The sequence below is a fragment of the Choloepus didactylus genome, chromosome 4, assembly GCF_015220235.1.
Source record: "Choloepus didactylus isolate mChoDid1 chromosome 4, mChoDid1.pri, whole genome shotgun sequence".
Lineage (NCBI taxonomy): Eukaryota > Metazoa > Chordata > Mammalia > Pilosa > Megalonychidae > Choloepus > Choloepus didactylus.
In genome coordinates, this window is record NC_051310.1 from 119,010,117 (window position 1) to 119,029,400 (window position 19,284).

At 41.9% G+C, this 19,284-nt stretch overlaps 1 protein-coding gene across 1 annotated transcript in view; it reads left to right on the forward strand.

The window, feature by feature from the left end:
* Positions 1-533: 533 nt before the first annotated feature.
* The window catches only part of ANXA2 (annexin A2), a 42,907-nt gene continuing 24,156 nt past the window's right edge, over positions 534-19,284 (forward strand). Inside the window, exons 1-3 of the mRNA XM_037833811.1 lie at positions 534-635; positions 10,242-10,300; positions 13,319-13,418. Coding sequence (XP_037689739.1) covers positions 10,253-10,300; positions 13,319-13,418 — 148 coding nt within the window. The 5' untranslated portion in view covers positions 534-635; positions 10,242-10,252. The remainder of the gene's footprint in view (positions 636-10,241; positions 10,301-13,318; positions 13,419-19,284) is intronic.

A 19,284-nucleotide genomic window follows, 5' to 3' on the forward strand; every position in this document is an offset into this window, starting at 1 on the left:
GCGGGCCATTCTCCAAGGCAGGGCCGTCGCCTTCCCGGTGCTCCCGCTCCTCGCGGGAACTGCCGGTCAGAGGTTAAGCTAATGTGTTTGCAGACCGTAATGGGTAGCGGGATGCCGACGGCCTTAGTTCAAGGGAATCATGATTTATGTTTTTTTTTGTAACAATTGTTTTCTCCATTGCATTGTCGCTTTAAAAAAAAAAGTAAATTAACTAAGCCCAGAGTCTACTTAAGTGCTAACTTACTAAGCCCAGGCTGAGAACTCGACGTGGCACTCCTGAAGGGAGAAAGAAACAAGGCCGACAGTGGGCCTAGAGGAAGCCTGAGCTCGCTGAGCGTCTCGGCGGGGCTTTAATGGAAGGTAGGGTCGTGGGCGTGGGGGCCGCTCCCTCGTGGCGCGGCTCGGGGAAGGTTCCTGGGCGAGGCCGCCCCTGCCGGCGGGCGGGCCGGGGACGGTGAGTCACCCTGAGTCGGGGTGGGGGCGGGCAGGGGAAGGGGGAGGCGGGGCGGGGCGGGGCGGGGCGGGGCTGGCCTCGCCTTGCAGAGTGAGGATGTGGCGGGTATAAAAGCCCCTCCCAGGCCAGCGGACTCCGTTTGGCATCTGGGGACGCTTGGAGCTCTTGCCGCTCGGCCCAGGTAAGTCGGTCGCGCCGGGCCCGCTAGCCCGCTATGGCCCCGGGGCCGCTGCGCTAGCGGGGCGCGGGAAAAGCAGGGTGTGGGGGGAAGTGGCTTTGTAAAAGAGGCTCGGGCGACGGGGACCCGGGAGGAGGTCGTCCGGGAGAGGGAAACCGTCCGCAAAAGGGGGCCTGCGTGGCATGGAGGCCGAGCTGCGCCAGGGCCTGGGGGTGCAGCGCAGAGGTCGGGAGTCGGGAATCCCTCTGAATCCTCGCGGAAGCCGGGGCGAGGCTGTGCAGGGGAGGGGAGCCGAGGCATGTCCCGCATTCCTGAGGCGCCGGGCGGCGCGGAGCAGGGTGTGGCCACCGAGGGAGCGGGGCGGTGCGGAGCAGTTGTCCACCGGTATTTCCCTCCACTTTTAACAAAAGCCCTACCGCCATCTAGAAAGTAATCCCTAGCGGTTCCAAGTTACTTTACTGGAAACAAACTCGCATTTGTGGAGCTTGAACCGACCAGCAGAAGGGAAGCTGTGGAAGAGGAAAGGGGTGGGAGTTTTAAGTAGCTAGCCACACCCCGTCCACCCAAGTAAAATCCAAACTACAACAATAACCAAAAAACCTCAACTCATTTTCTTTTGTCTAGATTTTTACCTTGTAGGATAACAGCTGATTTTCAGTGTTTCTGGAGACTTTCTCAATTGCGAGTCACACTCGGCCTAGTTGGGCACATTTGCCTCAGGAAGTGCCCCCCCCCCCCGTGATTCTGTGGGGAGGCTGGGCTTGACTGTTACTCGGATGATGCGACAGTGAGTCAGGGACTGAGGGTACAGAAACGGGCGTGGCTCGGCGCCAGCTCCTTGCACCTTTGTGAGGCGGGTCCCCAGTACCTGGTATGGGAGGGCTTGGGTTTCTTGTCTGTTAGAGTAGTTTAACGTTACCCATTCTTACCCGGTTCACACAGGGTTATTATTGAAGATTTCAAAAACCAATAAATGTGGAAAGCACAATGAATACATCAAGTCCAGTACAAACGCATAGTTTCATCATTGTGTGGTTAAGACTTGCCATTTTAAACTTAGGGGTGCTGAATCTCTGTGTGTAAAAGAGCCAGGCCTCATGGATGCACATGGGCTTATTTTACCAAGCTCCTGGAGTTCAGGTCCTGGGCCTCTGAGTTCAGACTGATTCAACTGCTGATTCTTTCGAAAAGTGTGTGTCTCTGTGCCTGTCTGGAGTTTGGTGGTATTGAATGCAGAATAATCTTCCCCACTGAAACAATGTTGTAAGAATGTGCTTAGGTTCCCAGGCTAGCCCAGAGAAACCTATTTAACATGCACTGTATCTCAGTGCTGATAGTACATGCCTGATTTGGTGGTGGGAGGAACAGGGTAAGGGAGGATATATGGGTAGGAAGAATGAACAGCGAAATGTTTTTCCAGAACTTTTCTTAGTTTCAAGGCTGGCCTTGATTAAATTATTTTAATGAGAATATTATGTATTGGTCCCCTCTCTTTCTTCTCTTGGCCTTCCTCCCACTTCCTTAGAGACTCGGTCTTCCAACATGTTACACGCCATTCAGGCTTGTCCAGTTCTGTTGCATTCACTCCTCTTTCCTTTTCAGTGTGGTTATACCCAGCCAGGAGATTAGCAGATAGAATCAGTATTCATTAAATTAGCATTTGTTTGCTGGTCCTAAAATCCCCAGTAACCCAGAGGAGTTGCATTATTTAAAAAACAACAAAAACTAAACAGATCTGTAATTTATAGGATTTGAGGCTATGGAATCAAGGAATAATAATATTCAGGCAGTGTGAAGGGAAAATTTAGGTGCAGGTCAGGTCCAGAGAGGCAAATTTGAAATGTTCTTGTGGCCAATAGTGCTAAAGATATTTCAGTTTAGCAGTTTTCTCCCTTTAAGCATACCTGATACCTAAAAGTGTTAAGGTTTTTTTCAGAAGTACCCATCACATCTGCAGTGGAAGGGTGTGGCCATCTATATATATTTATTTTTAGTTGGAGGTTATGATTTAGATACTGCCAGGCTTTTGTAATTTCCTGCAGTGCAAAGTGGCCTGCCTCCCTGCAGAAAATGCACAGGAAATACTGACTCACTGGCTTTGATCAGGAGCTCAATTACGGATTGGAGTTTCAGTGTTTAAAGTATTGATTGACATTAGGCCTGCAGTCATGGCCGTTAGTTTCCTGGCTAATTTCTGATTTAAGTAGTTTTCCTGGCAAAGTAGATATTCTTCTATAATTGCTATTGATTTTGAGGGCTGTAGGCACTTCCTACCCAGATGGGCGTGGTGTCTGGGACTAGCACCCTTCCATGAGCCTTTGTTCTAGCTCTTTGCTTGTGCAGGGTTCTGGGCCCACTGAGGCATGTTTCATTAAAGGAGGGTGGGCATGTCACAAAAGGAGTCCCAGGCTCCATTCATTGAACAAAATATTTTTTAAGCACCCCTATTTGTGACTCACAGTTACGGGTACTGGGGATATAGCAGTGAACAAAACAGACAAAAAATAATTCCTTCTCTTGGAGACCTTAAATCTAGCAGGAAGAGAAAGAAAATAAACACAATAAGTGAATTGTATAGACAGTTATCAGATTTTAAACTTGACATTTACCTAAATTAATATGAGTTTTTCAAACTTGGCCACAGACCCAAGCATACTATTAAGACTGCCTCCCGGAAGCATTGTATAAAGCTGATCCTGACTGACTTTAACCTGCCTTACAGATTTGATTGTGAGAATTAAATAGAAATGACATGTTGTTCTTTTTTTTTTTTTTTTTTTTAACAGATGGAAATCCACTTCCCTCATTTTCCCTGGGCCACACCCTATTCTAGTTGTAGGCCACACCAGAGGAAATTCCAGTTCTTTAAAAAAAATTTTTCTGCCCATTCACTGTCGGGTATATTTTTCTTTCCCCTGTTGCCAGAGGTAGTTTCTGACCACTTTGTTGAGGGGTCAGGTCAGTAGTAGGATTCAGGAGATGCCCAGGCTTATGCTTTTGAGTGAAATCTGCCAAGATTACCTCCAGATCTCTCTTCTTATGTACACTTGGAAGCTTTCAAGTCAGTTTAGCTCAATCCTGACAAGAGGGCAACTCAATGGCACCCAAGTGGTCTGAATTCTAATCCCAGGAATGTCTATGACATGGAACCATTGCCCCTTCTCTCCCGGCCACACCCAGTCTACACCCTCATAATCTAACGAAGTCAGAGTCCCAAGATCATTGTAAATCCTCCTCCTTGCTACTCCCTGGCCTCCAGTGCTAAGAGGAGATGTCGGTTACAATTCCATGTTGTCCTGAGGACCCAGCTAGGACCCTAGCAACCCTGACAGTACGGAGTGGGGTGCTGGGCTTGGGGTAGGAATAGGCTACATTCCATGATGAGAAAGAGGCTGCCCCTGGGGTGACTGATCTGCCAGGCTAGGCAAACATTTGCACAGAGGCTGAGTTATGGAATTGAAACCACATTTAAAATGTTCAGTCCGAGGAAGAGAAAGAAAATTGAGGAAGGAGAGTGTGTTGGAATAAAAAAAAAAAGAAAAAGACCTTCTAACATGGAAAGGCCCAGTATGTGTAAACCACTCAAGAATGCGAATGAACACATTGTGTGCTGTGCTCAGACCTATAAAGAAACTAAAATGAGCAAGACGCATGCCCTGTGGGCAGATAGTACAGAAAACAGGACTTACCTGCTCAGCTCTAGTATTTCACAGACATAAAAAAACAACAGGAGCACTGAGCAGGGAGGTGGAGCATGAGGAAGGCTAAAATTTATTACTGATTTTTGAATCCTAAAGACTGATCCACTGATCATGATTTGGCATTCCTGGTGCAGGGAACATGGAGAGCCAAGGCTGGGAGGTGGCAGGACAGTGCTGAAAGTGCTTTGAGAAGAGTTAACAGTCCATTCTGATTTGTGCTGAGTGTTTGTGTGTGTGGGTGTGTGTACACACACATATGCCTGTATAGGAGGTATTTAAGGGGGGAAAGGTAGAAAAAGGCCAGAGTGTAGAAGATCTTGAATGCTAAATTTAGACGTTTTTCTGTAGGCAGTGGGGCCCAGTTGGAAATTCAATATATGAGCTCTAAAACAATGAAATTGAGTTGTAGAGGTGAAGGCCTGGATTTCTCAACCCTGAAAGAGTTTCAGGCCAAGTGATCTCATTCTTCCTGCTGGTTTCTTTTTGTGTACTCCAACCCGATATCAGGAAACTGGCAGAGAGAGGCTCTGAGAGCAAGAAGCTACAAAGGAGTCTATAGATAGCAAACAAATATTGATTCAGATCAGGCAGCAGAAGGGACAGGCCAGAGCTAGTCCTGTTGAGTCTGTTCTGCTCAGTTTGATCAAGGCTACTGGGCAGAATTCCAGGAGTTCTGGGCTAGGTAACTCAGGTATTAACGAAGACCATAAAACCAAGGAGAAAAAGTATGTGCTTTTAGGGAGGTTCTGTTAAACAAAGATGCTTAGGTGGGGGAGGTGGAGTACAGCAGGAGAACCCCCCATTACTGTAACACACATGCACACACACACATGCATTTCCCCCCACCTTTCATTTAAAATTCCATTCTGGTCTGTAGTGTCTAGGACAGGGTACAATAAGGGTTTTAGTACGGAAACTCAACCTTCTCGCTCCCACCCCCACCCATTTTTGCTTTAAAATCATCCGTTTCATCCAGTCCCTGATTGATTCATCATGGTTGCTAGGGATTTGTTTTGTGGTTATGCATCAACACTCCACGTTTAAACTGTAAGATAGAGTGTCCACAAAACTGCTGGATTATATTCAGATTTGACTGTACAGACCAGTCCTGTTGCCACAAGTTTTTGTTTGTTTGTTGGAATTAATATTTGGGTTTACTGGAGATGGTTCTTTTTAATTCAGTATGAGCAAACTTGTTTTTACTATTTGAAGTGTTGACTTTTAGGTTTACTTTTTTGTTTGTTTGTTTCAACTATTTTGCAAACTTTGTTTTACTTTCTATTTTGTTGGAACAGGTTAAAGCTGCCTCACTTGTACTTTGTGTTCTATGCTTTTGGAGTGAAATGATAAAATAGTCTACAATAAAATCTGTAGGGCTTTTTAAAAAGGACAAACTCTTAAAGAGAATCTTTAAGTGTAAATGACTTATTTCCAACAATTGCACAGATTTCATTAGTCTGGTTTTGCATTCTGAGAACTTTCTAATTAGGCAATTAACAGTCTAATTTATTACTGTGTTCAAGGCCAGAGGAAACCATTCTGTTCCTTTCATTAGGTGGAGCCTAGCAAGACTTTTCTCACCCCAGTGGTGAGTTATTTCAAACCAGTTTGATATATGGGTGTGGCTTTTTCCATAAGTCTTACTGTACCTCTCCAGTTTATTTTCTTAAATGAAAAACTTTCCCTGAAGAAGGGCCATTTTAACATTGTTTTCTAGTCACCCAGCCCTTCCCTGGGAATGGAAGACACTCATGTGTAGAGGTACTCATCAACAGATTGAATTTGCTGATTTTCTTTTTCTTGTTTGCAAGTTGAAACCAGTTGGCAAGCTGGGTGACGCTGAGATATTGGAAGGAATGATGCAGACTGACATCTTTGTGTTCCGTAGAGAAGTTGCCAGAAGGAAGTGGTGGCTCTGCCTCTTGGGTGTTTGTGAATTTTACTTTGTGCTGAGGAATTGGTAGAGGTGGAATTGTCTCATATGGCAGGTAGATTTAATTTGTATTCTCATTCTCACAAAAGGTGAGAATTTGTTTTCCATAAGAAAATTCAGCCACCAGAACAAATGTTTTGGTGAATAGATAAATGTAGGCATTGGGTCCACATGACTTTCCTTTCAGGCTCTTCAGTATCTCCCAATCCAAGCTTAGTTTTGCACCATTCAGAACCTTATATGTTAGGCTCCCCACAGGGTGTCACACTGGACATGGCTCACAGCTCATTTCCACACCTCTCCTCTGACCTCCCTGCCACCTGGAATATTCTCCCCCTTGCCACGTCCCAGGCCTTCCCGTGTTTCTCTGGCTGGACCCTCCCATGGCGACTCGCTCTTCTCAGACTGGTCACTAACACCTCACCGTCGAGCCCTTAGCTGGTCTCACTTGTGCTTATATCTTTCTATGTGTTATTCTCTTGGAATGAAGAACCACTATGGTGAGGTTGGAAGGGCAACGACCCAGGAGTAAGGAAGCTGGAACCTCGCCCTGCCTCTGCTACTCTTTAGCTGAGTTACCCTGGACCAGTCCGTCCACCCTGCTAGGTCTCAGGTGCTAAGAAGGGAAAAGAGAGCTCCACAGTCCTGTGGGGGTGGGAGTCTGTGTTTCATCCTTTTGTGTGTCTCTCACAGCCCTCAACGGTGTGTGGCCCGTGTGCTTGTTATGGTTTTGTTGATGGATTGCTTGAACATTACCAGTGTCTGTAATCCGCAGAAGCACTGCCAAGACTTTCTTTTTTCTGCTTTCAAGGGTAGCAGCACACTGATGCATTCTCATTAGTCAAATGGACTGTATTAAACTAATGTTTTAACCAGCGTTATGTGCAGCAAAGCCAATATTTCTCTTAGCGACTAATCAGTCTTATGCAAAATGATTGCATTGCCATGGGATTTGATAGAGTGAAGAAATGAAGGCCATATTTTCTTTCCAAGGTGAAAGTGTGCTTTCCATTAAACTTGCATGAAATAGGAATGTGTATATGTTTCAAAAGACACTTTTATGGAGTGATAACAAGCCTCATGGATAGTGCTTTGTGGTTATTGCAATTTTTGGTTATTGTGCCATTTTTGCTTTTTCTGCAGAATAATTATAAATATAATAAATTAAAAGGTTAATTATGCAAAATAGAAGCTCATTCCCCACCCCACCTCCACAAGTTTATTTAGCCCCTAAGGTGTGGAAAATATTCTTAGATCTTTGGGGGAAGTGGGATTCCATAGGGGAGACAAGGTATAACCTACCCCCAACTGCCTTGAGTTGTATTTACGCGTTTGCCATGTGATGCTTGACATATGGCGGGCACTCAGTAGACTTTTGCTGAATGAATGAATGTACTGGTATTGGGAAGTGTTCTTGGCTTTGAAAGGTGACAGAGTACATTGTGGAATGGGGTCTGCAGTGACCCCATTGGAGCAGGAGCCAATGTAGTGGTGACTTGAAAAGAGGGTGAGGGTAAGGAGATGGGGGAAATATGAACCCAGAAGCTGTGGATTAAAGGAGTGTGGTGTGTTTGGGGAGAGGCAAGGTAAACATTTGACTTGAGTTTGCCTTTGCTGGGGAGTAGAAAGAGGGAGGTGGGGCTGGCTTCCAATGCCAACCTCTGAAGGCAGGACTCTGCTGGGGTAAGAAGGAGCCGTTAAAGGGTGGACTTTGAACTCTTTTGACATGATGAAGTAGATTTTGGTGATGGTGGCACATACCACTGCTTTGATAAAAGAGTGACACAATTGTGGAGGTTGAAAGGGAAAGAAAGATTTGTGGGGCTTTTACAAATCCCTGTTTTCAGTCTCTTCTTCGATGTGTTATAGCTGTAGGAGAACAATAAATGTGAATAGAGAGTGTCAAGAAGTATCAGATTGTCTTTGATCTGTACAGGACTGCGTGGTCCCAGTGGGACACGTCTAGCCAGCTGTCTCCTAAGTCAGTGCTCAAGAGTTAGAAAGACAACATAGAAGAAGAACACAATAAAAACGTACTGTGCTGCTGTAGTAGAGTTTTCCTAAACATCAGAACCAATAAGTGGAATTTAATTCCTCTTTCTTGTAAGTGGAGACAACTATGTTTGCAATAGGCACTAGAATTCTGCAAGGCAGATGACAGCGGTTTACCCCTTACTCCAGACCTACTCCAGTCTGATCAAGTCCCAGGGGTGAGAGTCAAGGCTGGGGTTTGGTGGTTAGATGTCCTAGGAAGCTCACCTCTGCTTTCGTCTTGTCTTTGACAAGACCCTTGGGGATGTTTCTTGGACCAAGTTGAATTTGGAGGATTCTTGCTGTTATGGCAGACTCAAACTTGTCTGTCTTGACAAGAAATCTCAAACTTAGACTTGGACTGATCAGCCTGTACAGAGGTTTTGAACCAGGAGAGAAATATGGCACCATGCAGTCCTCTAGACAAACACTACCCAATAGAAACAGAATGTGAGCTGCAAAAGCAGTAGAAAATTTTCTCATAGCCATATTAAAATTAAAAGAAGCAGGCAAAATTAATTAATTATATTTTACTTAACTTGGTATATACCAAATGTCATAAGTACAATGTGTAATCAATATAAAAATTATTAATGACAGATTTTACAAAATCCTGTGTCTATTTTATACTTACATCTCAGTTCGGACTAGCCCCATTTCAAGCACTCCATGATCACATGTAGCTGGGGGCTACAGAGCAAGACTTTTCACAAAGCAGAATTATGTCCCAGTGGCAGGACATAGGGAGGGTCTCAGAGTTGTGGGAGTGAGAGAAATTGAAATAACTGTGACTGACTTCCTTCTTAACATGCTTCCAAAGCTTCTGTGAGCATCAAGAAAGGAGAGGAGTGGTCTAGGAGAGAGCTCTGGTTGAAAATCTTGCAGAGTTATATCTTTAACCACACATAAAATCAAATTCTCTCCTCTTACATTCCCTCCTACCTCCCACCCCACATAGGGCCTGGAATCTGCTTAGTTTAGAGCTTTCCAATAACTTAGCAAATGTCTATGTTAAATACTCTTTCCAAAAGTTTTGTGAAAATATTTAGACTAAGCAAACTGTTTGAAGAGAACAGAAAGCTGAATTTGCATGTGCACAATTTTCTTGATCAAAGTATGTTGAGCAAAAAGAGACCAAAGCTAGTTATTGCAGTTCAGATTATGTCGAATGACCTGACTTTCTCAGTTGAAATTAAATTATTGCCAATTGAGTACTACTTATTGGCAAAGGTTGGGTGTATCAGTTCTGAAAACTGTATGATTGCAAAGCTGGGAAGCCAGTTCATCGGGCTTCAGTGTCACTGCCCAGTTAAGTCTGTTATCTGGAAGAAGATGACTTCAATTCGGCCATTTTAAATCTGAAATCCAAGCAGTTCAGTCCTTTATGGAATGAGTTAAAGTCAGAAAATCCATCCATTGTCATTCTCATAAACAGTTCAATGTTTTCTAAGCATCCTTGGGTTAAGAAAAATAATTAAGAATAAAGGATTCCATTTAGGAATGGGACAGCGTGAAATGCTATTGATTTCAGTTCACACCCGTAGTTTTAAGGCCCTTTCCAAGATGTTAAATTTCTTATGAGAAATACAGAAGTAGTGGCTGGCTTGAGAAGCTTATTACTTTGAGAAGTGGTACACTCAGTTTGGGCCTGTTTGAACAAGCTTCATTAGCCTTGGGGACTACTTTGTTTTTGCTTTCACAACTCAATCTCCCCAGGTTCTGTTTAAACCAAAGAAAGTTTAGTAGTCTTTCCCAAACCTAAGGCAAACTCTCCAAGCTTTAATTTTCCTAATCATAAGATGGGAATTGCATCTATTTGTAAAAATTACTCTAATATCCTCAGATGAAATGGACCAAGAAGTAGAAATTAGTATAATGAATTACTCCACTTCAGGGAAAAGGAGAACCTCTTGGTAAAGACTTTTTGTTGTACTTTTTTTCCAGCTTCTTTCAAAATGTCTACCGTTCATGAAATTCTGTGCAAGCTCAGCTTGGAGGGTGATGTAAGTATATCATTTTCATTTTGCATAATTTTTGTGAGCTAGACATCTCTTTAGATAACTGTGCTACTCTCTTTCCTGGTACATCTAAGGAAAACAGGGACAAATTCAGACAATCATTATTTGGTTCCCCACTCATCTCCATTGCTCTAACTGTTCCTAGCAGTTCAATTTGAAAGAAATTTTATGGCATTTCACTTTTTTTTGCCATCACATTAAAATTGCAAAGAGTCAGTGACATCAGGATGGCTAGAATTTTATTCTGCTGAACTTCACATGTCAATGAAAATAATTATTGTGATAGTACTTTTAATGTCATGTCCCTCAATTTTATTAATGGCTGGCCGAAGCTGCAACCATATTGAAAATGATCCTGAGCCTTTCTGGACTTCTTACAGTTTTCAGGAAATTATTCTAGGCAAGGACCTATACATTGTTTTTGTTTGTTTGTTTTAAAATTTATTACCTGGGAAAGCTTTTCTCCAAAAGAGCTAGGATTTTGTATTTATATTTTTAAACTAAATAATGTAAGTATTATAATTCATCATGTTTCCTTTTTTGCTTTGGCTATCAGGGAGCTCAGAATAAACTTAATTGTCATTCATGGGAAATAAGTGAATCTGGAAATTCTAATGCATTTGCTTTTTTCTTTTTAAATTAAAAAAATTAAAAGCTATGTATGAAATTATACTTTCACAATTAAGTGGGATATAAACTATGAATACATAAGATAGCTAATAATACTATACATCTTCGAGTCATCTTGGTAGAAAAAGGTTTTACAGAAACTCAGTGGTGATGCTGGTTTGTAACCATATCCTGCATGATGTTTCAAAATATGCTTTCATTGAAATTAAAATGCAAAGAAGTACTCAACGAGTTGACAGCATCTTCTGTTACATGGTACAGAACCCTCTGTATTGTCTATGGCCTTGCCATCAAAATGTTCGGTCTGGATGGGGTGTGTAGGAAGCACAGTTTGTGTGAAACAAGCCTCTTCTTGGAAGGTGTGTGTACTGTTGTTGGCAATGGTACAAGCTGCATGTTGAGTCCAGACAAGTCCAGGTGCCACTTTTTTTTTAATTGATTTGATTCATTAGAATCAGAATCCATTAGTATCATGTTTCATGAGAGAACTTTTCTCATAGCCTTTGAATTTAATCTACTCTGATGTGATGTATTTCTCTGCTTGGAGAGATGGGACTCAATTAGAAAATGTCACATATTCCCCAATATTTTAAAGGATGAAAAGGTCACTTTTGCCTCAATAATTTCATTTTCAGACAAGCACATTTTATGGATAATAGATTCATTTAATTTTGTTTCCAGAGGTAATATAAATTTACACAAAACTTTTCCCCACTCACTGTTTTTGGAATATGGTGGCATATCGCCTGGTAAATGAAACCATATGTGATAGAGCCCATGCCCAGACTGTCTGCCTTTGTAAATAATTGATGGCACTGTGAATATGTGGGAAAATATTTTTCCTTAGATTTGTATCCACATTTTGTAGTCACCATAGCAAATGCTGTAAGCATTTCAAATTAGCACATTACCCTTAAATTTTCCTGAACTTACTGTGTTCTCCTTCCCTTGAGTTAACCTGACTGCAAAATTTAAGTGGTGAAATGAGATGGAACATACTTTGATAATCCATTTGTGTTTCAGAGTTATAAATATTAACTGAATTTACTATTTTGGCCAAGATGGATCTCACAAGTACATTTTGAAACATTTCATCTAGTCCTGAACTTTGATTTCTGGCATGTCCTGGGAGACATTTGAGAGGATGGCATCTTAGATGCTTGCCTGTACAGCCTCACTGCTAATAAAATAAAATGGTGGGGTGCTGGGGGGCTTGTGCCTTCATGCCTGTGGTTGGAGAGGTAAGTCAGGGTACCTTCGTCTCCTGACTTTAACAGAGCCAAGGCAAAGTCACCCCATTACAGATCTGAATTATATACTGGGGTGTGTGTGTGTGTGCGCGTGTGCACGTGCACAGGTGATGTGGGCATTTCAGGATGGGAGCATCGATGTTGAAGGTGGGACAGTGGTAGATGACCCATCACCCGCCCCAACCCACACTGTCTATCTTTTTTGTCTGCCCTTTGCTTTGGGGGCTGGAGTGACAGGGAAGAGGGGAAGCTGCAGGAGAATTTCAAAAAAGTAGGGAAACTTGCACTTTGGAAAGAAGAACTGATGTAAAAGCACACCATTATCCTTACTTCTTTCTGGGGTGGGCTGGGAGAATTCCTGACCTTCAGATCAGGAAGGCTAATGGAATTTGAAAAGCATTGGAAAAGGAAGAGGGTATGGTTTCAAAGGCAATAAGACAAAAAATAGTAGGAAGAGTGGTAGGTAGAGGGGGTAGTGTTAAAGAAGGCAGAGGGGAAGGTGCAGAGGGGAGAGGGGGAGGAAGGAAGTTAGCAAATAATAAGAGGATGTGGCTGTCAGGCCAAACCACCTGGGTGCCACAGCGGTGGCCAAAGTAGAGGAGTAGCGGAAGATGCTTCTCCTCGCTTATCTAGGTAGTCAGACCTTTTACATCTGCTTTGTAAAGAACCACGAGCTCAGCGAATATAGGCCTAGCGGAAATTCATGTGCTGTGGCAAAAGCTTAGTTAAACACACTTGTCATTCAGGCATTGCCACATTTTCAGCTTGTTTCAAATTGTTACCATCCCAGGTTACCAGTCTTCAAAGCCTACCCAAATAAATGAGTTTCGGGTCCCCAGCTTTTCATTGTTTGCTTTTGAGCTTTCACTAAAAGTAAAATAAAAAGTGGAAATATATATAGTATATCCTAAACTAGCTGAGCCCTTGAAGAATAAGAATTCTAATAAAAAATGAAATTTCCTACCCTTATGTGTGATGGCACGTTAATCCTTACCTAGTTACCTAGTATAAGAATTATTTCAATTGTCCAAAGAAACTATAGAAAAAAACTTATTTTAGGAATTGTTTTTTTCAACAAGAGGACTTTAAATGTGTGTTGTGTATGCTTGTCTTTTAACCTTAGCACTCTACACCCCCAAGTGCATATGGGTCGGTCAAAGCGTACACCAACTTTGATGCTGAACGGGATGCTCTGAACATTGAAACGGCCATCAAGACCAAAGGTAGGCGATGCGTTTGTCCTCTTATCAGGGTCAGATCTCCATATATTGGTCATTTGAAATTGTCATTGAGCTTTAATTGAGCGGATCCAGATCTACCCTATTCCGTATCTCCTCACTACTTCCCTCCCCCTTTCCCTCTCCTTCCCTCCCTCCCTGACCCCCTTTCCTAACCCCTCCCTCCTTTCTCTCTTGTAAGAGAAGATCTAAAGCATGAGAAGGTATTTTAACCAAATAGTTCAGTCAACTGGAAACAGGCCTAGGCTAAGAGTCAGGAGGTCTGATCCCATGGGTGTGTGCTTTGGGCTCCGCTATTCCCTTGGAAGCCCCAGTCCCTCGTATATAAGGAAGAAGTTGGTCATGGTGATCCCTAAGGGACTTCCTCTTTCTTAATATCCTGAAATTTCCGTACAATTGTTTGAAAAAAATGCTGGGAAAATTTTACTACTTTGCTCTTAGATTGATCTAATGATTGAAAAATTCAGACTTTTTTTTTTTTTTAACTTAAAGTTATGCTACTCCTTAGCCTTGGGGCTCAAATTAGAAGAGCTGTCTGAACAAGTGTAGTTCTTCGAGTTCCACAATAAGTAAGAGAGGACCAGGAGGCATAAAAGCCTCCGTTTTCAAATAAAGCAAATAAAGTAATTGGTCAGAATTGAGCAAGAAGTTGCTTGGATCGTTGTGCCATTTGCTGTATCTACAAAAGTAAATGTATCAGACATTTTTGGCTTATGTTAATGAAGCATGTATCTTTGGAGCCACCCCATCCCCTGATTCCCTGGAACTCTTATGATTCACCACTTTTCCCCCCTACCCGCTTTTTGGACAGAGTACTTCCTTTCACTGTGAAGCTAGATTGAGACGCAGATGTGACCCAGCATCCAACAGCAGCTGCTGATTCATACCACCACAGAATTCTGCAATATTTTTCTTTTCTGAGTGTGGTTTTTTTTTTTTTTTTTTTTTTTTTTCCTTTTTTTTCTGAGTGTGTTTGAAGTTGTAGAGTTCACATTCAGTTCTGTGAAAGATGGGAAACCCCAACCAGGATGATCTGGGACCCTGAAACTCAGGTGACTGTATGTCCTGGGTTATCCTTGGCACATTTACAAATAGTTCCCCCTCTCCCCTAGAACTGTTTTATTTTGGAGGGTAAATTACATGGTCACCTTTCCTAAAACCCTTGGAGATACAGAGTTACTTTGTTTTCAGAGACAGGAAGGCAAGTAGAAAGATCCCTTTGCATGCTATGGTTCTAACGGGTCGTAACGGCTGATATCCTCTGCCTCAGAGCAGCCTTGCAATCCATCTGGTCCCCGTGGGCTGCCCCAGAATGGCTGCTGAACAGCGGAAGGAGGGAAAATGAAGGGTTCAAATTAGACAGTTAAAAGGTTTTTTGTTTTTTGTTTTTTTTTGGGGGGGTGCTTTTAAATAACCATACTTTTCCAAGTCCAGGTTGGAAAGTCAGGAAGTTAGTAAGCAGAAAACTAAACCAAAATCTGGAGGACTTGTCTCACTACAGTCACTTCACAGTGTAACACAGTGAACGAGAGCACGTGGGAGCCTGGGTTCAAATTCTGATTCTGCCATTTATTAGTTATCTGAGTCTGGAAAAATGCTTAGTGCTGCTAAGTCTCAGTGTCCTCATTTCTAAAGTGGGGAAAATCAAAGTATCCCCCTTGCAGAGTTGTTGTGAATTATGAAAGCCTTAGCACAGTGCCTACTCTGGTGTATAGATGGTGCTCAAAATGTGTTACCTTTACACACTCACAGGTTCCCACAGCACCCTTTTTCACTTTGGATGTGGCTAGATTCCTGTGGTTTTCCAACAGGCCATTGCAGAAATGCACTCTTGAAAGTTCAACGCTTAACTCCTCTAACAAAGATAGTGTTACAAATTTGGGACAAAGGCTTCTTTGATCTGTCCCTGAATAAGAAAGCTTTCAGAGCACTGGAATGTAAAGATTGCGCAAATGAACCCTGGTCATGGCCGAAACTCCCATGGTAATAAAAATACCTTCAGGCCCTTTCTGAGTTAGTAGAACATTGCTGTCGTTTCCAAGCAGAAATGTCTGGAGGGCTAAGATTTGGATTCCTGCACTCCTGTTTGGTCTGAAGAAGCTGACATCATCATCGTTATTGTGGCAACTGTTTCTCAAGTGCTCATTGCAGCAAGCACTTAAGGAACAGTTTGTCTTAGGTAAACTTCACGTTAACCCTCTGAAGTAGTGTTGTAACCCCAGTTTATGGGTGACATGGTTTAGGAGGAGCGTGCCCAGGTCTCCTGGCCTTAGTGGGAATTGGGCAGCCACGGGCCTGCCTTCAGAAGCACCTGCCTTTGGAAGCCAGTGTTGTGTGTCCCACCTGGTAGGACTGGACTTTTTTTGTTTGCCTTTAGTTATTTTCAGCATGAAAACATTTTCTCACCATGATCCTACTGATATCTGATACATTGTGCAATTGTGTTCCATCTTTAGATAAAGGTACTCTGTCTTCTCTGGTTCTTCTAGACTTGATGTCCACTGAGTTCCACTTAGGACCCCCCTTTTTTTTTTAAGATTCATTTATTTATTGATGCCTAGTGATTTTAGAGAGTGACTAAATTTTCTTGAGTTAAGTCCATTGGTCCTTTAAAATCATTTCTAGATTGCCAGTATATTTAAAACCTTATATCCTTCTAGGAAACTATTGTGAGGAAAGAATATATAATCCATACAAAGTGGCATACCAAAGATGTTCATTTCATCAGCTTTGGTTTTGGTAGCGAAGACTGAGATAGATCTTAGAGCTGGGGAATGATGAAGTAAATTATGGTAACTCTGTTTCTATTAAATAGAATATCTGTAGAATGTCTGTTGGATAGACATGAAAAATAAACTTTATCAACATTTTAAAATCTTTTTATTGGCTTTATTGAGATATAATTCATATTCCATACAATTCACCTATTTAAGGTATACAATTCGGTGGTTTTTAGTGTATTCACAGAGTTGTGCAGCCATCACCACAATTGTAGAACCTTTTTATCACTCCAAAAAGAAACCCGTACCCATTAGCAGTAGAACAGTCTGTAATAACATGGAGAGTAAGTATGTTAAAATACTAGGTAACAAATGAGGGTGTTTAATGTATGTATACATACTCTAGTACTACATTTATTAAGTACTTGCTGAGTACCAAATCTTATTCTAAATCCTTTATATAAGTTATCACATTTCACCCTTAGAGTGGGCCTATAAATTAGATAACTCTTATTATCTTAAAGATGTTAGCTGTGTTTTAAAAAAGCACATAGAAGAGAACTCTGGAGGAAATATAAGTTAACAGCAGTTTCTTTTGGGGATAGGATTAGGGGGAATTTTTATTTTCTCTTTTGGACTATTCTCTATTTTTCAAATTTCTACTTATAAGCATGTATACTTTTACAATAAGAAAAAAGTTATATATTTACAAGGTTATTTTCCAGAATGTGGTTCTATCTTTTAGAAACAGGGCAGCTTAATAATTTGCATGAGGGGGTCTTTGCTACCCTGATTAATGCTTTGAGGTTGTTAGTAGTTGGAGATATAAGAATAAACCAGAGGGTGGGGAATGGGCAGTTTTTGCTTAATGGGTACAGAGTTTTGTTTTGGGGTGATGGAAGAGTTTTGGTAATAGATGGTGGTGATGGTAGCCCAAGATTGTGAATGCAATTAACGCCACTTAATTGTACACTTGTGAGTGATTGAAATAGGGCAAGTTGTGTTGTATCTTTGTTATCACAATAAAAGTTAAAAAAAAAAAGTTACCTTTTCTCTATGAGAACATGTGTCATGTCCATACCATGCCTGTCACAGGAGAGAAAAAATGAAAGAATAAATCAGAGTTTATTCCGAAAGAGTTAACTCAAAGAGTTATACTTGTTTATCAAGTTTCTGAGGCTATTGTTTCTGTGGGAGACATCATTCCAGCTTCAAGTTTAACTGAACATTTTGTAATATGTTTATCTTTACGTAATCAAAACCGGAAGATTGTGCTTTTGGATAAAACTCCTAGGACACAGTTCAGTCTAGTTCTAAGATTTTAAGATTATATTAATTAATTTTGCTTTTTGTAACAACAACAAAAAATTCTGAACCTATACTGCTATTGTCTGGAATTGAGGTCAGCAAACTTTTTACATAAAGGACCAGAACTTAAATATTTTAGGCTCTGCCATTTGGTCTCCTTGTAAGAAACAATATAGCTGTGCCATTGTTGCAGGAAGGCAGCCACTGGCAATGTAACTGAATAAAATGGGTGCGGCTTTGTTCCAGTACGACTATTTACAGAAACAGGCAGCTGGCTAGATTTGGTCTGAGGGGTGTAGTTTGCAGCCTGCTAGTCTAGAATTCAACTCATTTTCACATCCATTCACCTTCAATCCATCAGTTGTGTGGTAAAATGAGTATAAAGTAACATACAGTACGATCACAATGACGATTTGTTTACATCAAAAAGAAAGAAATGGCTTTATTAACTGATTATTAAATGGACTTGTGGATAATGGTTTCCTTTCCTTTCTTAATCTTTTGGCATATTTTATATTTTTTTATTCCCCAAATTTCCTATGATGATGTGTATTACTTTCATAATGGAAAGCAATAAACTTAAAGACAAAAAGAAATCATTAGTTGGAAAAGATGACAGCTTTCTGGTTCCTTTCTTTGACCTCGTTAATCTTTTTTCAGATAACTGACACCATTTAAAGAAAATGAGCTAGTTAAGATTTTACCTTCCTTTTTAGAATGCCTTCTACCTTACCTGTAATTAAGAAATTTATGCCACACCTTAATCCCATTCCCATCTGGAACACTTAGAAACAATGACACAATCCTAAATAGTTGGCCTTTTCCTTGACATAACAAAGTATAAACCTCAAATGTTGATAGAATCAAAGCCAAAGGATTGTGACAAGATACTATCTGGGCCTCCTTTTCTCCTAGATAAGGGTAGCCCTGGTGTGGGCACATCAGGTGCAGAGCGCACTGGGGCATTAGGGCTCCGTCCCATGGGCAGACCGTCTACTTCCCTGCTGTTCAGGTACTCTCAGGAGAGCTGGGAGAAAGCTTGCAGTAGAGGGTCCATCAACTGCTGTTAATCCGGAGCAGGCCTGGGGTGGGGAGGCTTGTTAGGAGGGCAGAGCTGGGTGGAGATCTCTGGGCTGGTTCTGCCTTTACTAGTCAGAAGATCCCTAAAGCAGCTCTCCCCATCTCACACCTGGGCTGCTAGGCTTTCCTGCCTCATCCCTTTGTAGATGCGAATTCTAGCCTCATCTCCAGGCTGCATCCAGTGTCCCAAACAGAACCAGCCTCTACTTGTGCTTTTCCAGGAGGGCACTGCCCCTTTGCTTCTCGCTTCTAACATCCAGACATTTCCCACCCACCCTGCAGGCTGAGCCGATGCACAGATTCTTATGGTACGGATTTGTCGTGAGAATGTAAGCTCCTTGTGGGGAAGGACTTTATTTCATTAACTATTTTTAATGTCCAAGTCCATGGGACTCTATGAGAACATAAAGATTTAGTCTGAATACTAACCAAAGGGTACACAGATACCAGAGCACACAGGTAAGTTCAGGTGAGGGGGGACCTGTGGATGGAAAAGGGGTAGTGATGCAGTAGCAAAGGACGGTTCTGGAATTTGCCTTCTGTGGATAACAGTCACCTAGTATGCTTTGATCCATTTTCACTAAGTGAATTTAGGCCACTCTTGTAAGGCTGTTTCTAGTTTGAAGGGATCTCAGTATTTCTCGAGTATGTTACCTAAACCAGATGCTTCTGTGTGCTCTGGCTTGAGGGAGACCATGCTTTACTTTCCTTAATTTATGTCTACCTGGAAATTGAGTAAAGCC